At 39.9% G+C, this 20,152-nt stretch overlaps 1 protein-coding gene across 1 annotated transcript in view; it reads right to left on the bottom strand.

The window, feature by feature from the left end:
* Positions 1–8,303: 8,303 nt before the first annotated feature.
* LOC120534402 (zinc finger protein 883-like) overlaps positions 8,304–20,152 on the bottom strand; it is a 30,100-nt gene continuing 18,251 nt past the window's right edge. Inside the window, exon 3 of the mRNA XM_039761953.1 lies at positions 8,304–13,246. Within this exon, the coding sequence (XP_039617887.1) occupies positions 11,442–13,246 (1,805 nt within the window). The 3' untranslated portion in view covers positions 8,304–11,441. The remainder of the gene's footprint in view (positions 13,247–20,152) is intronic.

Below are 20,152 nucleotides of genomic sequence, written 5' to 3' on the forward strand. Positions count from 1 at the left end.
GGCGGTCTCTTGGTCTGGAATCCCTACAGATTTTATTATTGTTTCTCCAGCCTCTGGAGATTTTTTTTTTTTGTTTTTTCTGTCCACCCTGGCCATCGGACCTTACTTATTCTATGTTAATTAATGTTGACTTATGTTTATTTTTTATTGTGTCTTCTATTTTTCTATTCATTTTGTAAAGCACTTTGAGCTACATTTTTTTTGTATGAAAATGTGCTATATAAATAAATGTTGTTGTGGTTGTTGTTGTTGCTTCTTAAACCGGCTCTCTTCCTCCAACTGGACACAGAGTCCATTACATTCGTGATATTACAGCTATTTGAATAACTAAAATACTGAGATGTATACGTGATATCATTTTTATGATGATAGGAGTTAAAGCACGTTATTAAACATTTGTTTCACTTCGATGAAATAATTTATTGCAGCAGTACTCAGGGGCAGCTCTAGGCTTGTGGTGGCACTGGGCAGAGGAAGAATCGGTGGCTCCTTCGCCCGCCAATGTCAGTAAGGTAGCTTATGCACGGTGGATGGCCACGTCCATTGCAGACACTGCATAGCCGCCTTGTGCTCATTACACAAGCATTTAACTTTTGCCTAAATTTGTCACTGTGTTTTTAGCTGTGTTGTTATTTTCTCTTTCTGTTTTATATTCAATATATATTGGCGTAGCCGTCACTGCAGTCAGTGCTTTTCTTTTCCCAAGTAACCAATCGCCATACAATCAGCTCTGTAATAGAAGTTAAGCCATCTGTAAGCTTAGCACGCTGAGTCTTCAAAACATTTAAGGAACATTGAAATATCTTCGTAGTACATGTTTAATTATTCTATCCTTTACGCCAGTCCCAGTGAAGAATATAGATTATTTAAATGAAGTTAAAGTTTTATCTGTATAATTTAATAAACATATTTTGCTGCATTTCACCTTAAAAATGATATCATCATCATATGTAAATACACGTCCGTACATGAAAGGCTTTGAAACATTTTGCCGTGGCTGAGACAGCGTGTCCTTGAAGCTGTATACCAATAATTCCCTTTCCGATCAGCTGCTGCTGTGATTCACACTCAGATACAGTGATATAAATACTCCGAGTCGTGCAGTGAGAGAAATATTGAAAAAGATGATCCGCTGTGGCAACTCCTAACGGGAGCAGCTGAAAGAAGAAGGAGAAGTGAGAGTAACAACGCTAAATCAGTTATGGTATTTGGAATACTATGGCTGTTCCCTCTACCATTATATTGTTACAAGTTAATTACAATAAGATGCGTTACACTAATAAACAATATGCAGTTAGTTATACGTGAGGCCCCAGATGTTGATGTTACATGTACAAGATAAAGATGGTGGCACACAAACCTGGTCCAAGTTTTGGATTAATTGAAATAAAAACAAACCTTGGAAATCTTCACATATTGTTAGAGTTAGGTAAGGGACTTGTTGTCTATGGTTAGGACCGTGTTTAGTTACATGACTTTGACTTTTGGAACTTCTTTTTAGTATTTATATTTGTTAATATTTTGTTTATCAGGTTCACTGACTGCCTCTTCTCATAGAATTCTAGTCACACCTCCTAAAGGCTTTGGGCTTTTGCCCTGAATAATTTCCATCTAGCCAGAATGCTAGGCAGGACCTGTGCTGTGGGACAACTCCAGAGTTAAACCCCCAAACTGAGAAAATACTCTGTGTGTAAAGGTTATTATGCCAACATCTACTGGGAAATTCTCAACAACTGCATGAGGTGGACATCCCAATTATGGATGTTTGGATCTGTTCCTCAACATTGCTATCACTTGAGCGGGGTCATGCCCTGGCTTTTGAAATGAAAGTGGCTAGGCTGTGGATGTCAAAGGCCTGACTTTAGGAGCAAGCTGAAGTCTGAGTTATTGAAGTTGCAGACAGGTTTGAGTATTCTTATTGTAAAACACCATTACAGTCAAATAGAACCTGCCCAAGGTAACCCTAACAAGAATATGGAGATCTAAATAACTAAACATCTAAGGATCGCTGGAGCACACAAGCCCCTCCATCACACCAAGGCTTCAATCCTCATTTTGTATCTGGATTGAAATAAATGGTGGACCAAAGTGAAGTTTTGAAGACTGATGTTCAGTTCTTGCCAAAGCCCTAAAATTCAGTCAAATGGATTCCATATTTGCCATAATTTATTTTTATATAGTGTGATAGACGGCCGGCAGCTCAATCCGGCCGGGACGTCCCTGAATTGGAAGAATGGAGGAAGGCAGCTTTTCCAAGACTCTGCCTCCCCCAAAACGCTAGATGGCAGCTCCCCTGGATGGCAGCTGTGCCCCGGATTCCTTCAGAGCATCCTGGGATGAGGAGTCCTCTTTCTCAGCCGTGTTGGGTACCGTGGGTGCCAACAGGGGGAGCTCATAAAGGACCTGGGGACTCATACTTCCCCTACAGCCCAGAAGTGCTACGGAGTCAGGAGGATGGAAGTCCACAGTATTTCCAGGCTGCCTAAGGACTGAGGATTCGCCAATTGACAGGAGCAGGAGCACTTCCGGGTCAAGGAATATATAAAGTACTGGTGGAGACCCAGCAAGGAAGCTGGAGTTGGGAGGAGTGTAACAGAGCTTGTTGGGAGGTGTAGTGGAGAAAAGAGATTTATTACTGTGTATTGTACTGTTTGTTTGTTGTGGCTGTGATGCTTTAAAAGGCACACTAATAAAGTGCAAAAGAATTAAAATACCTTTGGTGATTTTACCCTGTGTCCGGCATACTGTCTGTTGGGGAAAAAAGAGGGCGTTAGTGCCACTGACTGTCCACCCTTTTACAGTAGTATTATCTAACACTTAAATTGCGGGGTTTTGAGTTTAAGGAATCTGCTCCTGTCATTTTATAGTCAGAATTATTTATGGTTTAAGCACTGTAGTTTGTTATTGCAACGTCTTGTTTGCCATTTCAGGTTCTTATAGCTGCCATTTTGAGTTCCTGTTGTTAGGTCTGCTTCCCCATGTTTCTGGGGGTGTGGCTTCAGAGGTCATGACCTTTTCATAATCAACATAATGGCATAAAAGGACAGTTAGGGGTTCGTCTCCTTATCTAGTCTGCTGAGGCCAAAACTCTGTCAAAAAGCCTTGCTCTAAATATTCTCACGCGTTTCGTTCAGATTTAACGTCTTGCTTGTTGTTTGTCTCACTTCTTGGCTGCATGTTCTAATTGGGGCTTCCTAGCTTGTTGTTTTCTTTTGATTATTTTCTTATGTACATCTCCTGGTGCTACTCAAAATGTGTACCTGTTAGTTCATTGTCAAGACAACAATGGATGGAAGGCTGAATCCTGACTTTAAAGCTATGGACGATGACAAATCACTCAAGGAAAATAAGCTGGAACCACCATCTGGTTTTTAACACATACAGTAGCACTGGGCTTCAAGTAAAGACACACAACATAGAAAGGAAATTAAACAAGAAGGGATGTGTTTAACCTTAGATTCAAAATTATTTTTAACTGACATCTTATAATCTTGAAAATTCGAAATGAAACAATAAATTATGTTTGTATTCATCAATAAGATGGCTTTACTTGTAACTCTTGACTTTGAAACAATTTGCTGTTTTTATGGTCTCTCATTTTTTGGATCTTAGAATGGAGGTTCATGTGTTATGTTGTGTGTGGCAGCTGAATGCTGTCGAGTTTGGGTTGTGTTCAGATATTTTATTTCTTTATGTTTTGATCTGCTTTCTTCTAGGACAAATATAATTGTATTGTTATGTTTGACTTTTGCATTTGTTTTGAGTATACTGTAGGCCTACTAATATTTTTTCACTTTTTATCGCCAACCGCCACTGAAGTAAAGGAAAAGAGGCACGAAATGTTTACCTTACCGCAGAAAGTAAAAGGAATCCCGGAGGTTTATTAATCGTACGATTAGAAGATGAGGTGTTAACTTACCCTAGATGTGGATTTCAAGTGCTCACGCTTCATTTCCATGCTGTGACCTGCAGAGGGCGCAGAAACCCGACAGAGACAGATGCAGGGCACAAGTGCCACACACCCGCTTTTATTTTTCTATTTTTTTTTTTACTGTGGGAAACGCCTTTCCCTGTTTTCCACCTGAACAGCTCGGTTTAAAGCACAGTCCACACTCTTCTTTCTTTTTTGTCGCCTCCACTTTTCCTCCAACAAGCTTCATCCTCTCCCACCCGACTCTGGCTCCCGGAGCAGTGGCCGCAGGCTCCCTTAGAACGGCTCCCGGAAGTGCTGCAGTTGTTTGATGACCTTCTTCCGTCAGAACTTCCGGGTGTGGCGGAAGTACGGCAACCAAAGCATCAACAATTATCAGGGTTGAGCTTCCATGCTGCAAATATGTGGCCCTGCTACAAGCCAGGTAGGCTGCCCTCTAGCATTCCAGGGGAGATAATGTCCTAGATAAGCTCTCTTTCCGGGTCCTTCCAGTAAAGAGGCATCCCAGCTTGGCAAGGGCCCCCTGCTGTACGCCAAAGTGCATGTGTGCGTCCATGAGGCAGACCTTGCATGAGAACATCCTTGCGTCACCCGTGATTGGTTAGACCAGGGGTTTCCAGCTCCAGTCCTGGAGGGCTGCAGTGGCTACAGGTTTTCATTCTAACCCTTTTCTTAATTAGTGACCTGTTTTTGCTGCTAATTAATTTTCCTGCCTTCATTTTATTTGACATGCTATTTAAGACTCAAACCCCGTAATTGTTTCTTCTATTCCCGAATTACAAGCCAATAATGAGATTCAAAATGAGCCAACACATGAACAGCTAATCTATGTCCATCATACAATATCAGAAAATAACAAAAGGCAACGGTCTTAGTAATGCTGATATGCTCAGGTCCACAAAACAGTATGGTGGTGCTTTCTGTTGTGGTCAAATGAGAGCACCGATAAGCCATGGAATTAAATAACAAGCTAAAGTAACAACAAGAATCAGCTTCTAATTAAGAAAATGGTTGGAGTAAAACTGATTAGAGTATGAGGTCCTCAACTTAGCTGGTCATCTGTTGGCTCACCTCCTATATTGTTGTTATTTGGCTGCCATTTTAGGAAAAAGGAAGCAATTCAGTGGACTGTTAAATAACTGAGGCAATTAAAATGAAGGGAGAACAAGTCAGTTAACAGCAGAAATTGGTTACTGATTAAGAAATTAGCAGGAAAGAAAACCTGCAGCCACTGTGGCCCTCCAGGGTTGGAGTCGGACACCCTAAGGTTAGAGGGGCTTGATGATGGGTCAGTGAAGTGGCACAGAGTATAAAAGGCACATCCTGCCTGCAGGGGTCGTCTTTTGATATCAGAAACTTAGAACATTAGAGCAATCGAGATGAGAACAGACCATTTAGCCCAACAAAGCTCACCAGTCCTATTCACTGATTTCTTCTAAAATAACATCAAGTTGAGTTTTGAAAGTCCCTAACATCTTACTGTCTACCACACTACTTGGTAGCTTATTCCAAGTGTCTATCGTTCTTTGTGTAAAGAAAAACTTCCTAATGTTTGTGCAAAATTTACTCTTAACAAGTTTCCAACTGTGTCCCCGTGTTCTTGATGAACTCATTTTAAAATACAAGTCTCGATTCACTGTACTAATTCCCTTCATAATTTTAAACACTTCAATCATGTCACCTCTTAATCTTCTTTTGCTTAAACTGTTAAGGCTCATCTCTTTCAATCTTTCCTCATAATTCATCCCCTGTAGCCCTGGAATCAGCCTAGTTGCTCTTCTCTGGACCTTTTCTAGTGCTGCTATGTCCTTTTTGTAGCCTGGAGACGAAAACTGCACCCAGTACTCCAGATGAGGCCTCACCAGTGTGTTATAAAGGTTGAGCTGAACCTCCTGTGACTTGTACTCCACACATCAGGGCGCTATATAACCTGACATTCTGTTAGCCTTCTTAATGGCTTCTGAACACTGTCGTGAAGTTGATTGAGTCATGGTAGTGAGTGATTGTTTGGTGTAGTTCTAGTTATCATTTTCTACGCATGGATCTAAATATCTCCTTGTAGTACTATAGATTTAGTGGAGGTATTTATATGATTACCTGTAGGGTTTTTTGTGCACTTTTTGTCCTTTTGCATATACACTTTTTTCTTTTTTATAAACATTTTTATTAATTGTATTAACTGTATGCTTTTGTAGTATCTTCCTGACTGCATTTTTATTTAGGAAGTTAAAAGCGAGGAGAGTGTGTTGAGCAGATGGAAAGAGTACTTTGAGAGGCTGCTAAATGAAGAGAACGAGAGAGAGATGATGTTGGATGATGTGGAGATAGTGAATCAGGAAGTGCGAAGGATTAGCAAGGAGGAAGTAAGCACAGCTATGAAGAGGATGAAAAATGGAAAGGCCGTTGGTCCAGATGACATACCTGTGGAAGCATGGAGGTGTCTAGGAGAGATGACAGTGAAGTTTTTAACCAGATTGGTTAATAGAATTTTGGAAAGTAAGAGGATGCCCAAGGAATGGAGAAGAAGTATACTGGTGCTGATATTTAAGAACAAGGGAGGTGTACAGTAACTGCAGGGGAATAAAATTGATGAGCCACAGCATGAAGTTATGGGAATGAGTAGTGAAAGATCAGTTAAGAAGTGAGGTGATGATTAGTGAGCAGCAGTATGGTTTCATGTCAACATAAGAGCACCAAAGATGCAGTGTTTGCTCTGACGATGTTGATGGAGTTTAGAGAAGGCCAGAAGGAGTTACATTGTGTCTTTATGGACCTGGAGAAAGCATATGACAGGGTGCCTCGAGAGGTGCTGTGGTATTGTATGAGGAAGTCAAGAGTGGCAGAGAAGTATGTAAGAGTTGTACAGGATATGTACGAGGGAAGTATGACAGTGGTGAGGTCTGCGGTAGGAGTGACAGATGCATTCAACGTGGAGGTGGGATTACATCAGGATTGGCTCTGAGCCCTTTCTTATTTGCAATGGTGATGGACAGGTTGACAGACGAGATTAGACAGGAGTCCCTGTAGACTATGAAGTTTGCTGATGACATTGTGATCTGTAGCGATAGTAGGAGCAGGTTGAGGAGACCCTGGAGAGGTGGAGATATGCTCTGGAGAGGAGAGGAATGAAGGTCAGTAGGAACAAGACAGAATACATGTGTGTAAATGAGAGGGAGGTCAGTGGAACGGTGAGGATGCAGGGAGTACAGTAGGTGAAGATGGATGAGTTTAAATACTTGGGATCAACAGTACAGAGTAACGGGGAGTGTGGAAGAGAGGTGAAAAAGAGAGTGGAGGCAGGGTGGAATGGGTGGAGAAGAGTGTCCGGAGTAATTTGTGACAGACGGATATCAGCAAGAGTGAAAGGGAAGGTCTACAGGACGGTAGTGAGACCAGCTATGTTATATGGGTTGGAGACGGTGAAGGTCTACAGGACGTTAGTGAGACCAGCTATGTTATATGGGTTGGAGACGATGGCACTGACCAGAAACAGGAGACAGAGCTGGAGGTGGCAGAGTTAAAGATGCTAAGATTTGCATTGGGTGTGACGAGGATGGATAGGATTAGAAATGAGTACATTAGAGGGTCAGTTCAGGTTGGACGGTTGGGAGACAAAGTCAGAGAGGTGAGATTGCGTTGGTTTGGACATGTGCAGAGGAAAGATGCTGGGTATATTGGGAGAAGGATGCTAAGGATAGAGCTGCCAGGCAAGAGGAAAAGAGGAAGGCATAAGAGAAGGTTTATGGATGTGGTGAGAGAGGACATGCAGGTGATGGGTGTAACAGAACAAGATGCAGAGGACAGAAAGATATGGAAAAAAATGATCCACTGTGGCGACCCCTAACAGGAGCAGCTGAATGAAGAAGAAGATTTAATGTGACATTGTTCAATGGGTTCACATTTCAGTGTGCAAAAACTAAGTGACTCTACAGTGGGAGGTGACAGTAAGTGATTTTAGAAGCAATGCCAGTCCCATCTGGACTACCTGCATTTTCTCCTCCTATACTTTTACTTTATCATGGGTTGAGAGAGCCTCACTAGATTTATCGGTTCAGCCTACTCTCGTGTGCCCTAACCTTAACAAACACACACACCCAGACCCTAAGCACTGATGCTTGCACAGCCCATTGTTCCTCAGTGCTCCACACAGGGGTCTCCCTCTCCTAGACGCCAATACACCTGATTTACTGTCACTTACCAACCAACAGTGAGTTACTCCTTACTGTGCTGCTTACTCTTGGGGGTGTCCCTCCTCAGCCAGCTAACCCTGTGGGAAAGAAAGTGGCATCACCTCACATCAGGTGCCATGTAATCATTAGTTCAATCACTCAAGACCTGCAGACAAAGCATAGACATTTAAAAGCACAGCAATATTTATTAAAACAGAATATTAGCAATATCTGAATAGCCCTAATAAGATCAAAGTCATAAAGCTTAAACAATACTTTCCATAAGGTTGTGCAAGCTGAGGTGTAGCATCAAAAGGAACATCTCTGTCAGGACAGAGACATCTTTTGGGTGGCTCGTTTGGATTCAGGAGTCAGGTTGATGCATGGACGGAGTCTTTAATATCCTGATGGATGTCGTTTCTCTTATACCTTGAGCAATTGGTCCTTCATGCCAAATGACACATATGGGGCTCCATAGCCTATGACATTACACACAGATAATTGTCTGACTATTCTCGATGGTCAGCTTCTTCCAAAAGCTTTAATCATAAAAGTATGTACACAACACCTTGTCTTCTCAGGAGTGTTTATCTATACAATGTGCAATTCCTTTAGGGGGAAAAATTGCTTTTCAGCTGATGTTTGATTCACAAATTGACCGTTCAGCCTAACCAAAGGTTATAATTTAGAGTTGGTGGGGAAAATGGAAGAAAGTTGGGTTTAGACACAGACAGATACAAAGAAGTGTGAAGCAAATATTACTGAAGTCTTTTCAGTGTCACTCAGAGGTTCTGACGACGCTGGTCTGCGTGAAACATCTGTAAGTAAACTCCCAGAGAGTTCATTTACTGTTCATCATATCTCACTACAGCAAAACTTGCAGCAAGGAAAGAAGCGGTCTTTGAAACTGCAGTCCCAAAATTGTTTTTATCCCTCCATGACTACTTTTACTAACACTTCTATGGAGGGATAGCAGCTGGGAATGAAAGACATTTTTGGCAACACCTGTTGGTCTAGGAAATTGTTGAAACCATTTCCATAGTTTTGTTCAAAAGTGTGGTCATTTGAAGTTGCATGTTTTGGTATTTTGTGATGTTTCCCGCTTCTCTAACTACGGCAAAGAGTAATCAGTTGAGACTGATACATGGATTATTACTGAACGTTAAATGGTAAGGTCAAATGATTTAATGTACAGGACTCAAGTTTTCAGTTTCTTGTACCCTACTGGTGCTGATTTTTGACTGCATAGTGCAGTGGGCTCAATCCTCAACTGTCGGCTATCTTGAACAGGTCAAATAACCAGCCTTCAGTCCAATTGTAAAAAATAAATACATGCTGTATGTAAACAATTCTCTTGCACATTGTCTTTGGTAATTAAACAACCTACATTTTAGCAACTATTTTAACTCCTGTTATAGTTGCTAGATAAAAGAATTTTAAAATATACATCTTTGATCCATTTATTTAATTTGATTTTTGACATCTGGATGGTGTGGAATAATGCATTATCTTATGTGTGTTAAATGTTATAAGCTTAGAAGTAGTCATATTGGAGTATTTGGCTTCTTGAACACTTTTGTTTGCTGATCACAAAAAAACACCTTTAACTTATCCTATGATGTAACGATAATGGTAATCGTCTATTTTTGTGATGTCTTCTAATATTATAAGTCTACTTATATGGTGTAATAACTGCAACTTGGTGGCACTGCTACTAGGAATGCGGCTCGGTATATCAGGTACTGTTTGGTTCATTTATGCGTGGGACCACCTTAATAAGGAATCTCATTACATTAAAAAGGACTGGCTGCTCCATAAGCATTTGATTCCAGGGCACAGAAAACACTTGCCGACCCAACAAAGATGGTTTTTGCCCTCTCTTCATATCAACCTTGGACTAATGAAAATTTTCAAAAAAGCGATGAACAAGAAAAGTGAAGGACTTTGATATTTGAGATGCTTCCAAAATAACTGATGCCAATATTAAAGGAGGCTGGACATATCATCAACTATTCCTTGTTGAAAAATCCGCTAGTGGGGAAGGAGTAAACTGCATGGAAGGGATGCAAGACTGTTATTGAGATTTTTCTTGACAAATACAACTACAGAGCATCAAACTATGTCCAGCAGGTTGACATCATGCTTAAAAGATACAAAACCAGGAAGTGCATCATATCACTAAAGATTCATTTTCTGCATTCACACTTGGGCTTCTTCCCTGCTTTTCTTGGAGCAGTTAATGATGGACATTGTAAAAAGATTTCACCAGAACATTGTAACAATGTAACAGTGGTATCAGGGATGGTGGAATTCATCAATGCTGGTTGACTGAGACAGAAAGTGTCCAATGTGGAGTAAAAATTTAAATGAGCAGCAAAACATTTTTAGCTCCAAAAAAAAAAACAAAAAAAAAAACACATCAGCATTATTTAGTGAACAAACACATTGGAGATAAAAAAAAAAAACATTTAAGATTTTTCTAAATGTCTATGTAATACTAAAAACCTGAAATATTTGTGTTCAAACTAAATCTGTATATAATACTCACCAAAATATTTAAAAGAGCAAAACTTTTGAAAACAATTGTTGCTCAGTGTGGTTAATAAAAAAAAGGCATACACTTGTCGGTTATATGAAGAAGAGACACATTATGGTAAAGTTATGTTTATACATCTTGAGTTCCTACAGTTGTCCACCTGCAAAATTGGCCTGTACTTATTTACTTTTAGAAGTAGAGAACACTGGTTTACGCTTGTATTGTAGGTGAGAGTAGACCTGTTATCAGCTGTGCAGTCCCGCCATATACCTTTGCTGCTATATAATGCCCTGCCAGAACTGTCTGTGTGAGAGCATACATTCATAACCCATGGTCTCCACATGGGCTTAAACTGTGTACAAAGTTAATCTGCTGATTTTTTAGTATTCCACAACAGTTACATATATGTTGCACCTAAAAACATACCTTGTGTTTAACAAGCTCAGGTCTCTTCTGGATGTTGGTATCGTTTAACCTTTTCATCTTGTGTTACCTTTTTGTTTTTATGTTTAAGTATTGATAATATATTGCACAAAATAGAATTCTATTAAACTTAAGCATTTCATTTTGCAAATAATTTCACAAAACAATATCAATTTCATTGGTGGCAAAGTAAACATGCAAAAAGGATGTCTGCCTTGAAGCCCTCCCCGGATCACTTGTGAGCAGGATGATACCCAAAACCTCTCCTAGTAGCCTATCAATGAGGATGAGTTGAAAATACTCACTCCCCAATGAAACAATTTCAAAACCTGAGGAGCCTGGGCGACATTTACTACAGTATTACACAAGTTCCCAAGTTTTCTTATTTCATATCTTTCTCTGGTGCATGGCTTCTTCTGTGTCTTCGAAGACTGCTACTGCAAGAGAATTGTTTGCCACACTCAGAACAGCAGTATGGATTCTCATCAGTGTGAATTTTTATGTGTTTTTGGAAAAGGCTGCTGGTGAAGAATCGTTTACCACATTCAGGACAACCATACGGTTTCTCTCCAGAGTGAATTCTTTTGTGCACCCAAAAATTGCTATTATGAGAGAATCGTTTGCCACATTCAGGGCAGCAATAGGGTTTCTCTCCCGAGTGGATTCTCATGTGTACCTGAAGTTTACCAGGACTGGAAAACTGTTTGCCACATTCAGAACAGCCATGTGGTTTCTCTCCAGTGTGAATTCTTGAGTGTCTCAGAAAACTGCCTCTGCGAGAAAATCGTCTGCCACATTCAGAGCAGCAAAAGGGTTGTTCTCCAGTGTGAATTCTTTTGTGCACCTGAAGACTAAAGCTGTATAAAAATTGTTTCCCACATTCAGAACAGCAGTACAGCTTCTCTCCAGTGTGAAGTTTTATATGCACCTGAAGACTTCTATTGTCAGAAAATTGTTTGCCACATTCAGAACAGCAATAAGGTTTCTCACTAGCATGAATTACTGTGTGTGCCTGAAGATTGCTGCTGTTGGAAAATTGTTTGCCACATTCAGAACAGTAATATGGCTTCTCACCAGTGTGAGTTCTCATGTGTCTCTGTAAATGGCTGCTGGTGGAAAATCGTTTTCCACACACAGGACAGCAGTGTGATTTCTCTCCAGAATGAATTTTTTTGTGTATCCAAATACTGCTATTATCAGAGAATCGCTTACCACATTCACCACAGCAGTAGGGTTTCTCTCCTGAGTGAACTCTTGTGTGTACCTGAAGACTGCTGGCACAAGAAAATCGTTTGCCACATTCAGAGCACCCATGTGGTTTCTCTCCTGTGTGAATTCTTGAGTGTCTCAGAAGACTGCTTCTGCGGAAGAATCTTTTACCACATTCAGAGCAGCTATAGGGCTGCTCTCCATTGTGAATTCTTGTGTGTACATGAAGACTATAGCGGTCAGAAAATTGCTTGCCACATTCAGAACAGCAGTAGGGCTGCACTCCAGAGTGAATTCTTGTGTGTCTCTGATAACTGTTATAGAAGGAGAATTGTTTACCACATTCAGAACAGGAATAAGGCTTCTCTCCAGTGTGAATTCTTATATGCGCCTCAAGACTGCTACTGTAAGAAAATTGCTTACCACATTCTGAACAGCAATGCGGGCTGTTGCTAGTGTGAATACTTGAGTGTCTCTTAAGACTGCCACTGCAGGAGAATTGTTTGCCACATTCAAGACAGCAATATGGTTTAGTGTGAATTCCTGTGTGTCTCTGCAAACTGCTACTACAGGAGAATCGTTTGCCACATTCAGAACAGCAGTATGGCTTCTCACCAGTGTGAATTCTCATGTGTTTCTGGAAATTGCTGCTTTTGGAGAATCGTTTACCACAGTTTGAACAGGAATGTGGCTTCTGTTTTGAAAAACTCCACTGTGGGTCCTCAGTATTTGATTTTCTTTTATACGTTCGTTTGGGCTTTTGACTGGTATGCAGAGACATTGGATTTATATTTTGCACCTGTTGAGGAGTGCCAAAGCAGTCTGTTAGTTTCACCGTATGCAAACAGCTGGATTGCAATGAGGCTGCTCCTGAATCTGATTTCTTTACATTTTCCTCACATGCTGATCGTTGTTCTTTGCCTTGAAGAGGGTACTGACCAAATGAGGATGAGGTGAAGTGGTCACTATCCTTCAATTCTGTAGAAAAACATAAAATGTATCATTTAAAGAGGTTTAAATAAGTGACACAGAGGGGTTTAGATAAAGACCTAACATGAATCAAACACATGGGTAAATTTGTTGGTACCCCACCACAAAAAAAGAACCCATAACTGACTCTAAAATAACTTGAAACTGACAAAAATAATTAACAGCCATCATTGCTAATCATTGTTCAACAACAACAAAATCAAATTCTGATTTAGAGTGTTATTATAAATATTGATACACAATATTTAAAATAATAATGGAGAAAATTGAGGGGACCCTCAATCTAATATGTTGTTGCACAATCTTTAGAGGCAATCACTGTAAACAAGTGGTTCCTGTGGCTCTCAATGAGACTTCTGCACCTTTGCAGATAGTTTGGCCAACTGTTCTTGAGAAAACTGTTCCAACTGTGTCAGGTCTGAAAGGGGCCTTCTACTGACTGCATGGTTCAGTTCTTTCAAATCGGGGCTTATAGAAAGCCACTTCAGAAGAGTCCAATGTTTTGTTCTTAGTAGTTTTCTTGTTTGCTTTTAGCTCTGTGTTTTGAGTCATTATCCTGCCGGATGATCCATGACCTTGCAACGAGGACTGAACTCTTTGACACTGGGCAGTAAGTTTTGCTGCACAATGTCTTGCTAGTCTTGATTCCTGTACAGATTCAAAACACCTCATGCTGGATGCAACAACACAGCCCCAAAACATAACCAAGCCTCCTGCACGTTTCACAGCTGGTATGGTGTTCTTTTCTTTGAAAGCTTCAATTTTTGCCTGTGGACATACAGCTCATGTTACTTGCTAAAAAGCTGCAGTTTTGCCTCATCTGTTCAAAGGATGTTCTCCCAGAAGCATTGTGGGTCGTCAATATGCATTTTGGCAAATTGTACTCTAGCTTTTTTATGCTCTCCTTTCAACAGTGGAGTCCTCCTGGGTCTTTTTCCATTTGGCCCACCGTCACTCCAAAAGTGACAGATGGTGTGATTAGAAGTCCTCCTTGGCTTTTTGTCTGTCATACTTCCGCCCATTCTGGGGTCAATTTTCCTCTTGCAGCCGTGTCCAGGGAGGTTGGCTATGGTGTCTGGATAAGTTGTTCCTCACATTTCACCCCAGCACATTTCGCCCCTGGTATTTATGTACATATCTATAATTGCAATTAAAAATTTAATAAACCTTACCCAACATTGAAAACAAAAAAAGTTCACTCAGGTAGTGTTCTTAAACACAGATCAACGTGTTCCACTGAAAATAGTATGTGTGATTGCCTCCATAAAAAGTGAGTATTGTACTTAAAATTTAATCATTGTTATGTGATATAATATTGTATGGTTGTACTGGATTTTGCGTTTTTTTTTGCCAGCACTTTGGCCGTTTCAAAATGTGTGTTTACGGTTTTTGCTGCCTGATTATCGGTGGTGTGTGGCCGTGTTGAAGAACCATCAACACCTCACAGACAGCGCATTATCAAAACTGCTGCATCACCACTCACCTCATCATGTATTACTTTCTCACTGAAAACGTTATTTTTGCATCATGACTAAACCAAAAATCAACTTTGTAATGTAATTGATTACCTCAGAGGCATCGCATACAACTTTGAGTTCTAATCAATAATTTTATAAACAGAAATTATTTTTTGTGAACATTACAATTACAAAGATATTAATTTAGTACATAATTGTATTTCACGTGTTTTTTTTTTTACAACGGCATGTGATATTCATTTTTGTAAATTCATTTGGATTTGTTTAATTGAAATAAAAAATGATATATGTTTACAGAGCGTTTCATTTAAGTGATGCACTATTGCTAACTTTTTTATCATTTTGTTACAAAAATGTTTAAATTAGGAAAGTCAGTTTTGAATGCTGAGAATGATTATTCACTTTATTTTTTCTAGAAACTTCCAACACTCAAAATGTCTGTGTGTGGGTATTAGAAGTTACTGGGGTGCGGGAGAAATATCATGGAGACGAAATGTGAGAGGCGAAATTTCCGTAAACCGTTGGCTACAGTCCCATGGACCTTAAACTTAATAATATGTACTGTTGAGACAGGAATGTTAAATTGCTTGGAGATGTCTCATAGCTTTTGCCTTCAGCATGCTTGTCTATCATTTTCTTTCTGGTCTCTTCCGCCAACTCTCTCCTTTGCTTTCTGTTGTCCACGTTCAGCGTGGGACACACGATGATAGCAAACAGCACAGCGACTACTTCTCTCCATTTAAATCAGCTGAATGACTGATTGCACAATTGGAGACATGTGTGATACTAATTAAAAGAAACAGTTCGAACAAAAAATCACTCTGATCCAATTAGGGGGCACCAACAAATGTGCCCCGGCCATTTTTGAATATCTTCATCGAATAAGCAATACTTGACCTCTTTGCTTTACTAGATGAACTACCAAAGGCATACAGGGGCACTGGGAAGAATTGCTTTTCATTGAATCACTTTTCAAGAGGCATGCAACACTTTTTTTAATGAGCTGTAAAGGTAACAACAAAATTGCCCTTGTCTTACAATGTCTTACTAGCCGAGGTGTATAGCATTGTCCGAGAAGTCTAAAATGTCACTACTAACTAAATATTACCTAAGTTTATTAATTTGAAACATCTTACACTTCGCACATAACTACTGGAGTGCATCCTCAAATACAATATTCTCAGATTTTCTTTCTGGTGCCAAGTATCCCAAATTACAATATTTCTATTTATATAAGTACAAAGCTTATTAAATACTAAGACTGCAGTGACACACTGAAAATCGTGAGTCTTCATGGCTGCCAACACCTTTACACCATCAGGGTGTTGAGACTTGTGGATGACACATGGTACACTTAGCAGCATCCAAAATGGTGATAAGAAAACGAAATAGTGGCACCACAAGACCCTAAATATTTTAAAACAACAAGAACGAACTTCAGACCTAAAACAGATTAAAATTAAAGACAACCATGCACTGAAGATGAAGGAAACACCACAAAAATATGTGGAATATTAAAGAAGAAAATTTAAAAGAAAACAAAAAAAGGATGTTTTAATTTTTGACACAACTGACTACACTCCAATCTCACTGTCCACTTTAATTCTGATGGTGACATTTTTATGGAGCCCCAAAAATTACAACTTGATGGCTATGCCAAACGGAAACCGAAAAACGGAACTTGGAGGGAATTCATAAGACCAGGACGAGGCGAGAAACAAAATTCTTGAAGTTCAAGATGTACGGCTCTCTGAGTTTTAATCTTCCATCTCCCATTCAGAGTAAAAGGAAAGAACATTACAAGCAAGCTTGGAACTCTTTGTCTTAAGGAGAACCCAATAAATTCCAGCTCTGAGTGTAGCTGTTGGCATATTCTATTTTACATTAAAACACTTCTTTGTAAAAGCAGGTACCTGCGTGGCATGTCTGTGCACCATGTGTGCAGTAGGGCAGGAGGGGAATGGCTCTTTCCAAAAACTAAGCCCAGGTCAGCAGAAAAGTGGATTTGGGTAGCCATTTCTGTTCTCTGCCTGGCAAGGATGCGTTTACGTATAGTGTGCCCTGCAGTATTCATAGCTTTAGTTTTCCATCTGGCAGTACAGACAGCCTCATCTACAAAAATCCAGAGTTAAATCAGGACTTGGCCAGGAAAATACACACTTTGGAGTACAACATTAGGAACCTGACAGCAATCAAACAAACTGAAAATTGAACTTTTGAAAGTTACAGTAATACCTTCCTTCCTTCCGTCCATCTGTCCGTTTATTCATTCAATTTAAAGCTAAAGGATCTGGGGCCTCACGTATAAACGGTGCGTATGCACAGAAATGATGCGTGAAAACGTTTCCACATTCAAATTGCGATGTATAAAACCTACACTTGGCGTAAAGCCACGCACTTTTCCACGGTACCTCACACCCTGTTGTACACAAGTTCTCCGCTCAGTTTTGCAGACTGGCGGCACCCAGCGTCAAAGCAGTGCTACTGTTCCTGTGTGGTTATCCTTTCTTTTCCTGACGCAGCTTTATAAATACAGCGAGATTAACCGCATATTGTTTAATAGTTTACTGCATCTGATTGTAATTAACCTGTAACAATACAATTGACCACGGAATGGTCAAACTATTCCAAATACCATAACTGCTTTAGCGTTGTTACTCTCACTGCACCTTATTTTAGTTCTTTCAGCTGCTCCCGTTAGGGGTTGCCAGAGCAGATCTTTTTCCATATTACTCTCACTGCACCACTTGGAGCACCTGATCAGAAAGAGAATTATCAGTATACAGCATCAAGAACACGCTGCCTCAGCCATGCTTCCTATTTGAACTGTTTCTCACATGGCAAACCGCTTCAAACCTTTCCTGTACAGACCTCACGGTTCAAAACAGTTTCATCCCAAGAACTTTAAACGCACTCAATCAATTGCTCCTTGTAGAACTGTTTGTACTTATAAGTACAATTACCTTACTGTAAACTTGCACTATAGTTATAATATCGCACAACCTGGGCCACTTTATAAAGCGCGTATTTACATATGATGACGATATCATTTTTAAGGTGAAATGCAGCAAAATATGTTTTTTATATTATGCAGATAAAACTAACTTCATTTAAATAATCAATATTGTTAATAATTAAAGGTTGTTCCTACCTCGCACTGTATGCTTCACTGGGACTGGCATGAAGGATAGAATGAATAATTAAACATGTACTACGAAGATATTTCAATGTTCCTTAAAAGTTTTGAAGAATCGACGCTCTAAGCTTACAGATGGCTTAACTTCTATTACAGAGCTGATTGTGTGGAAATCGGTTACTTGGAGAAAGAAAAGCAAGGACAGGAATTGGAGGTTAGTACGTTTGAAAGAGACAGTGCTGCAGGGGTGGCTACGCCAATATATATTGAATATAAAACAGAACGAGAAAATAATGACACAGCTAAAAACGCAGAGGCGAATTTCGGCAAAAGTTAAATGCTTGTGTCATGAGCACGAGGCGGCTATGCAGTGTCTGCAACGGACGTGACCATCCGCCGTGCATAAGATACCTTACTGACAATGGCGGGTGAAGGGGCCACGGATTCTTTCTCTGCCCACGGCTACCACAAGCCTAGAGCCGCCCCCGAGTACTACTGCAATAAATTATTTCCTCAAAGGTTGTGCACAATTATTGAGCCACCGTGTTCCCATGTTTAATAACGTGCTTTAACTCCTATCATCATGAAAATGATATCACGTATACATCTCAGTATTTTAGTTATTTGGAGAGCTGTAATATCACAAATGTAATGGATTCTGTGTCCTCTCGGAGGAAGAGAAAACAAAAGCACGTATGATTCACACACATAGAAGATCAAATACAAAACAAAGCATTTAACGTGCTACTTTAATTACGATGTGATTTGACAAACTGGTTAATTAAACGATTTTAAGATGAAGTTTATGATGTTCTACTTTAATGACAAAATAAACTACGTGATTAAAGTGGAAATTTCAAGATTGAAGTTGACATTTCGTGCTTTTTTTTTTCTCTGTACCCTAATAAGCTTTCATATGACACTCAGACAGTGGGCTACAACTCGCCTTTTCATGGCGACTTTGATATCTGACAACTTCTTTTTTATTTCCGGCACTTTGCAACTTCGTGAACTTCAGCTTTTGAGTTTCTCTGACACGCTATGTCACTCGATCAGTTTCCTTTTGTTCTTTATACCACTGTTTAAACCAACAAATAGTATGTTTTTCCATTGCCTCCACTTGGTATTCACTGAAACTCTTCCATTTTCCCTCTTGCTTTTCCCATTGTCTTTTCACAGAAGGTTCAGCTTAAGGGCGATTTATATTTATCTGCATACTCAGAGAGGCGTAATTCTGGGAGGAGTTGGGGTGTTACATAAAGCACGTGCACGAGCATTACTTTTCACGCTGATCAGGATTTATGTAGTGGAAGAACGTGGAAGTTGGCGAACACACAGATTCCTGCATTTGGATTTTTCTGTGCATAAGCACATTTCGGCTTTTGTGCTTACGCCATGTTATAGTGATTAGAGTTCTACGCACGGGGTTATGCATGAGGCCCCTGGACCCCATGGTAGACCAACGAGCAGAGAGCATAGCCAAGAGATTAGTGTAAAAATATGTAGCAGATCTGAATGATATGAGGGTGCCAGGCTATGAAGAACTTTGCATGTTAGTTGCAGAATCTTGAACTTAATGTGGTATTTGAACAGGGAGTCAGTGACGTTCACATAAACTTGGGTATTCTGTATCATGGAGGTGGTTACTCGAGCAGCAGAATTCTGGACCACCTGAAGTCTATGCAGAAGCTTTATGCAATATATAATTATGATATATTATATTATATATTGTATTATGATATCCATCCATCCATCTTCTAACCCACCGAATCCAGATACAGGGTCACGGGGGTCTGCTGGAGCCAATCCCAGCCAACACAGGGCACAAGGCAGGAACCAATCCTGGGCAGGGTGCCAACCCACCGCAGATATTATGAGATATATATATATATATATATATATATATACAGTGGTGTGAAAAACTATTTGCCCCCTTCCTGATTTCTTACTCTTTTGCATGTTTGTCACACAAAATGTTTCTGATCATCAAACACATTTAATCATTAGTCAAATATAACACAAGTAAACACAAAATGCATTTTTTAAATGATGGTTTTTATTATTTAGGGAGAAAAAATCCAAACCTACATGGCCCTGTGTGAAAAAGTAATTGCCCCCTTGTTAAAAAATAACCCGAGTTCAATTTCCGTAGCCACCCCCAGGCCTGATTACTGCCACACCTGTTTCAATCAAGAAATCACTTAAATAGGAGCTGCCTGACACAGAGAAGTAGACCAAAAGCACCTCAAAAGCTAGACATCATGCCAAGATCCAAAGAAA

This window comes from Polypterus senegalus, chromosome 8, assembly GCF_016835505.1.
Source record: "Polypterus senegalus isolate Bchr_013 chromosome 8, ASM1683550v1, whole genome shotgun sequence".
NCBI lineage: Eukaryota > Metazoa > Chordata > Cladistia > Polypteriformes > Polypteridae > Polypterus > Polypterus senegalus.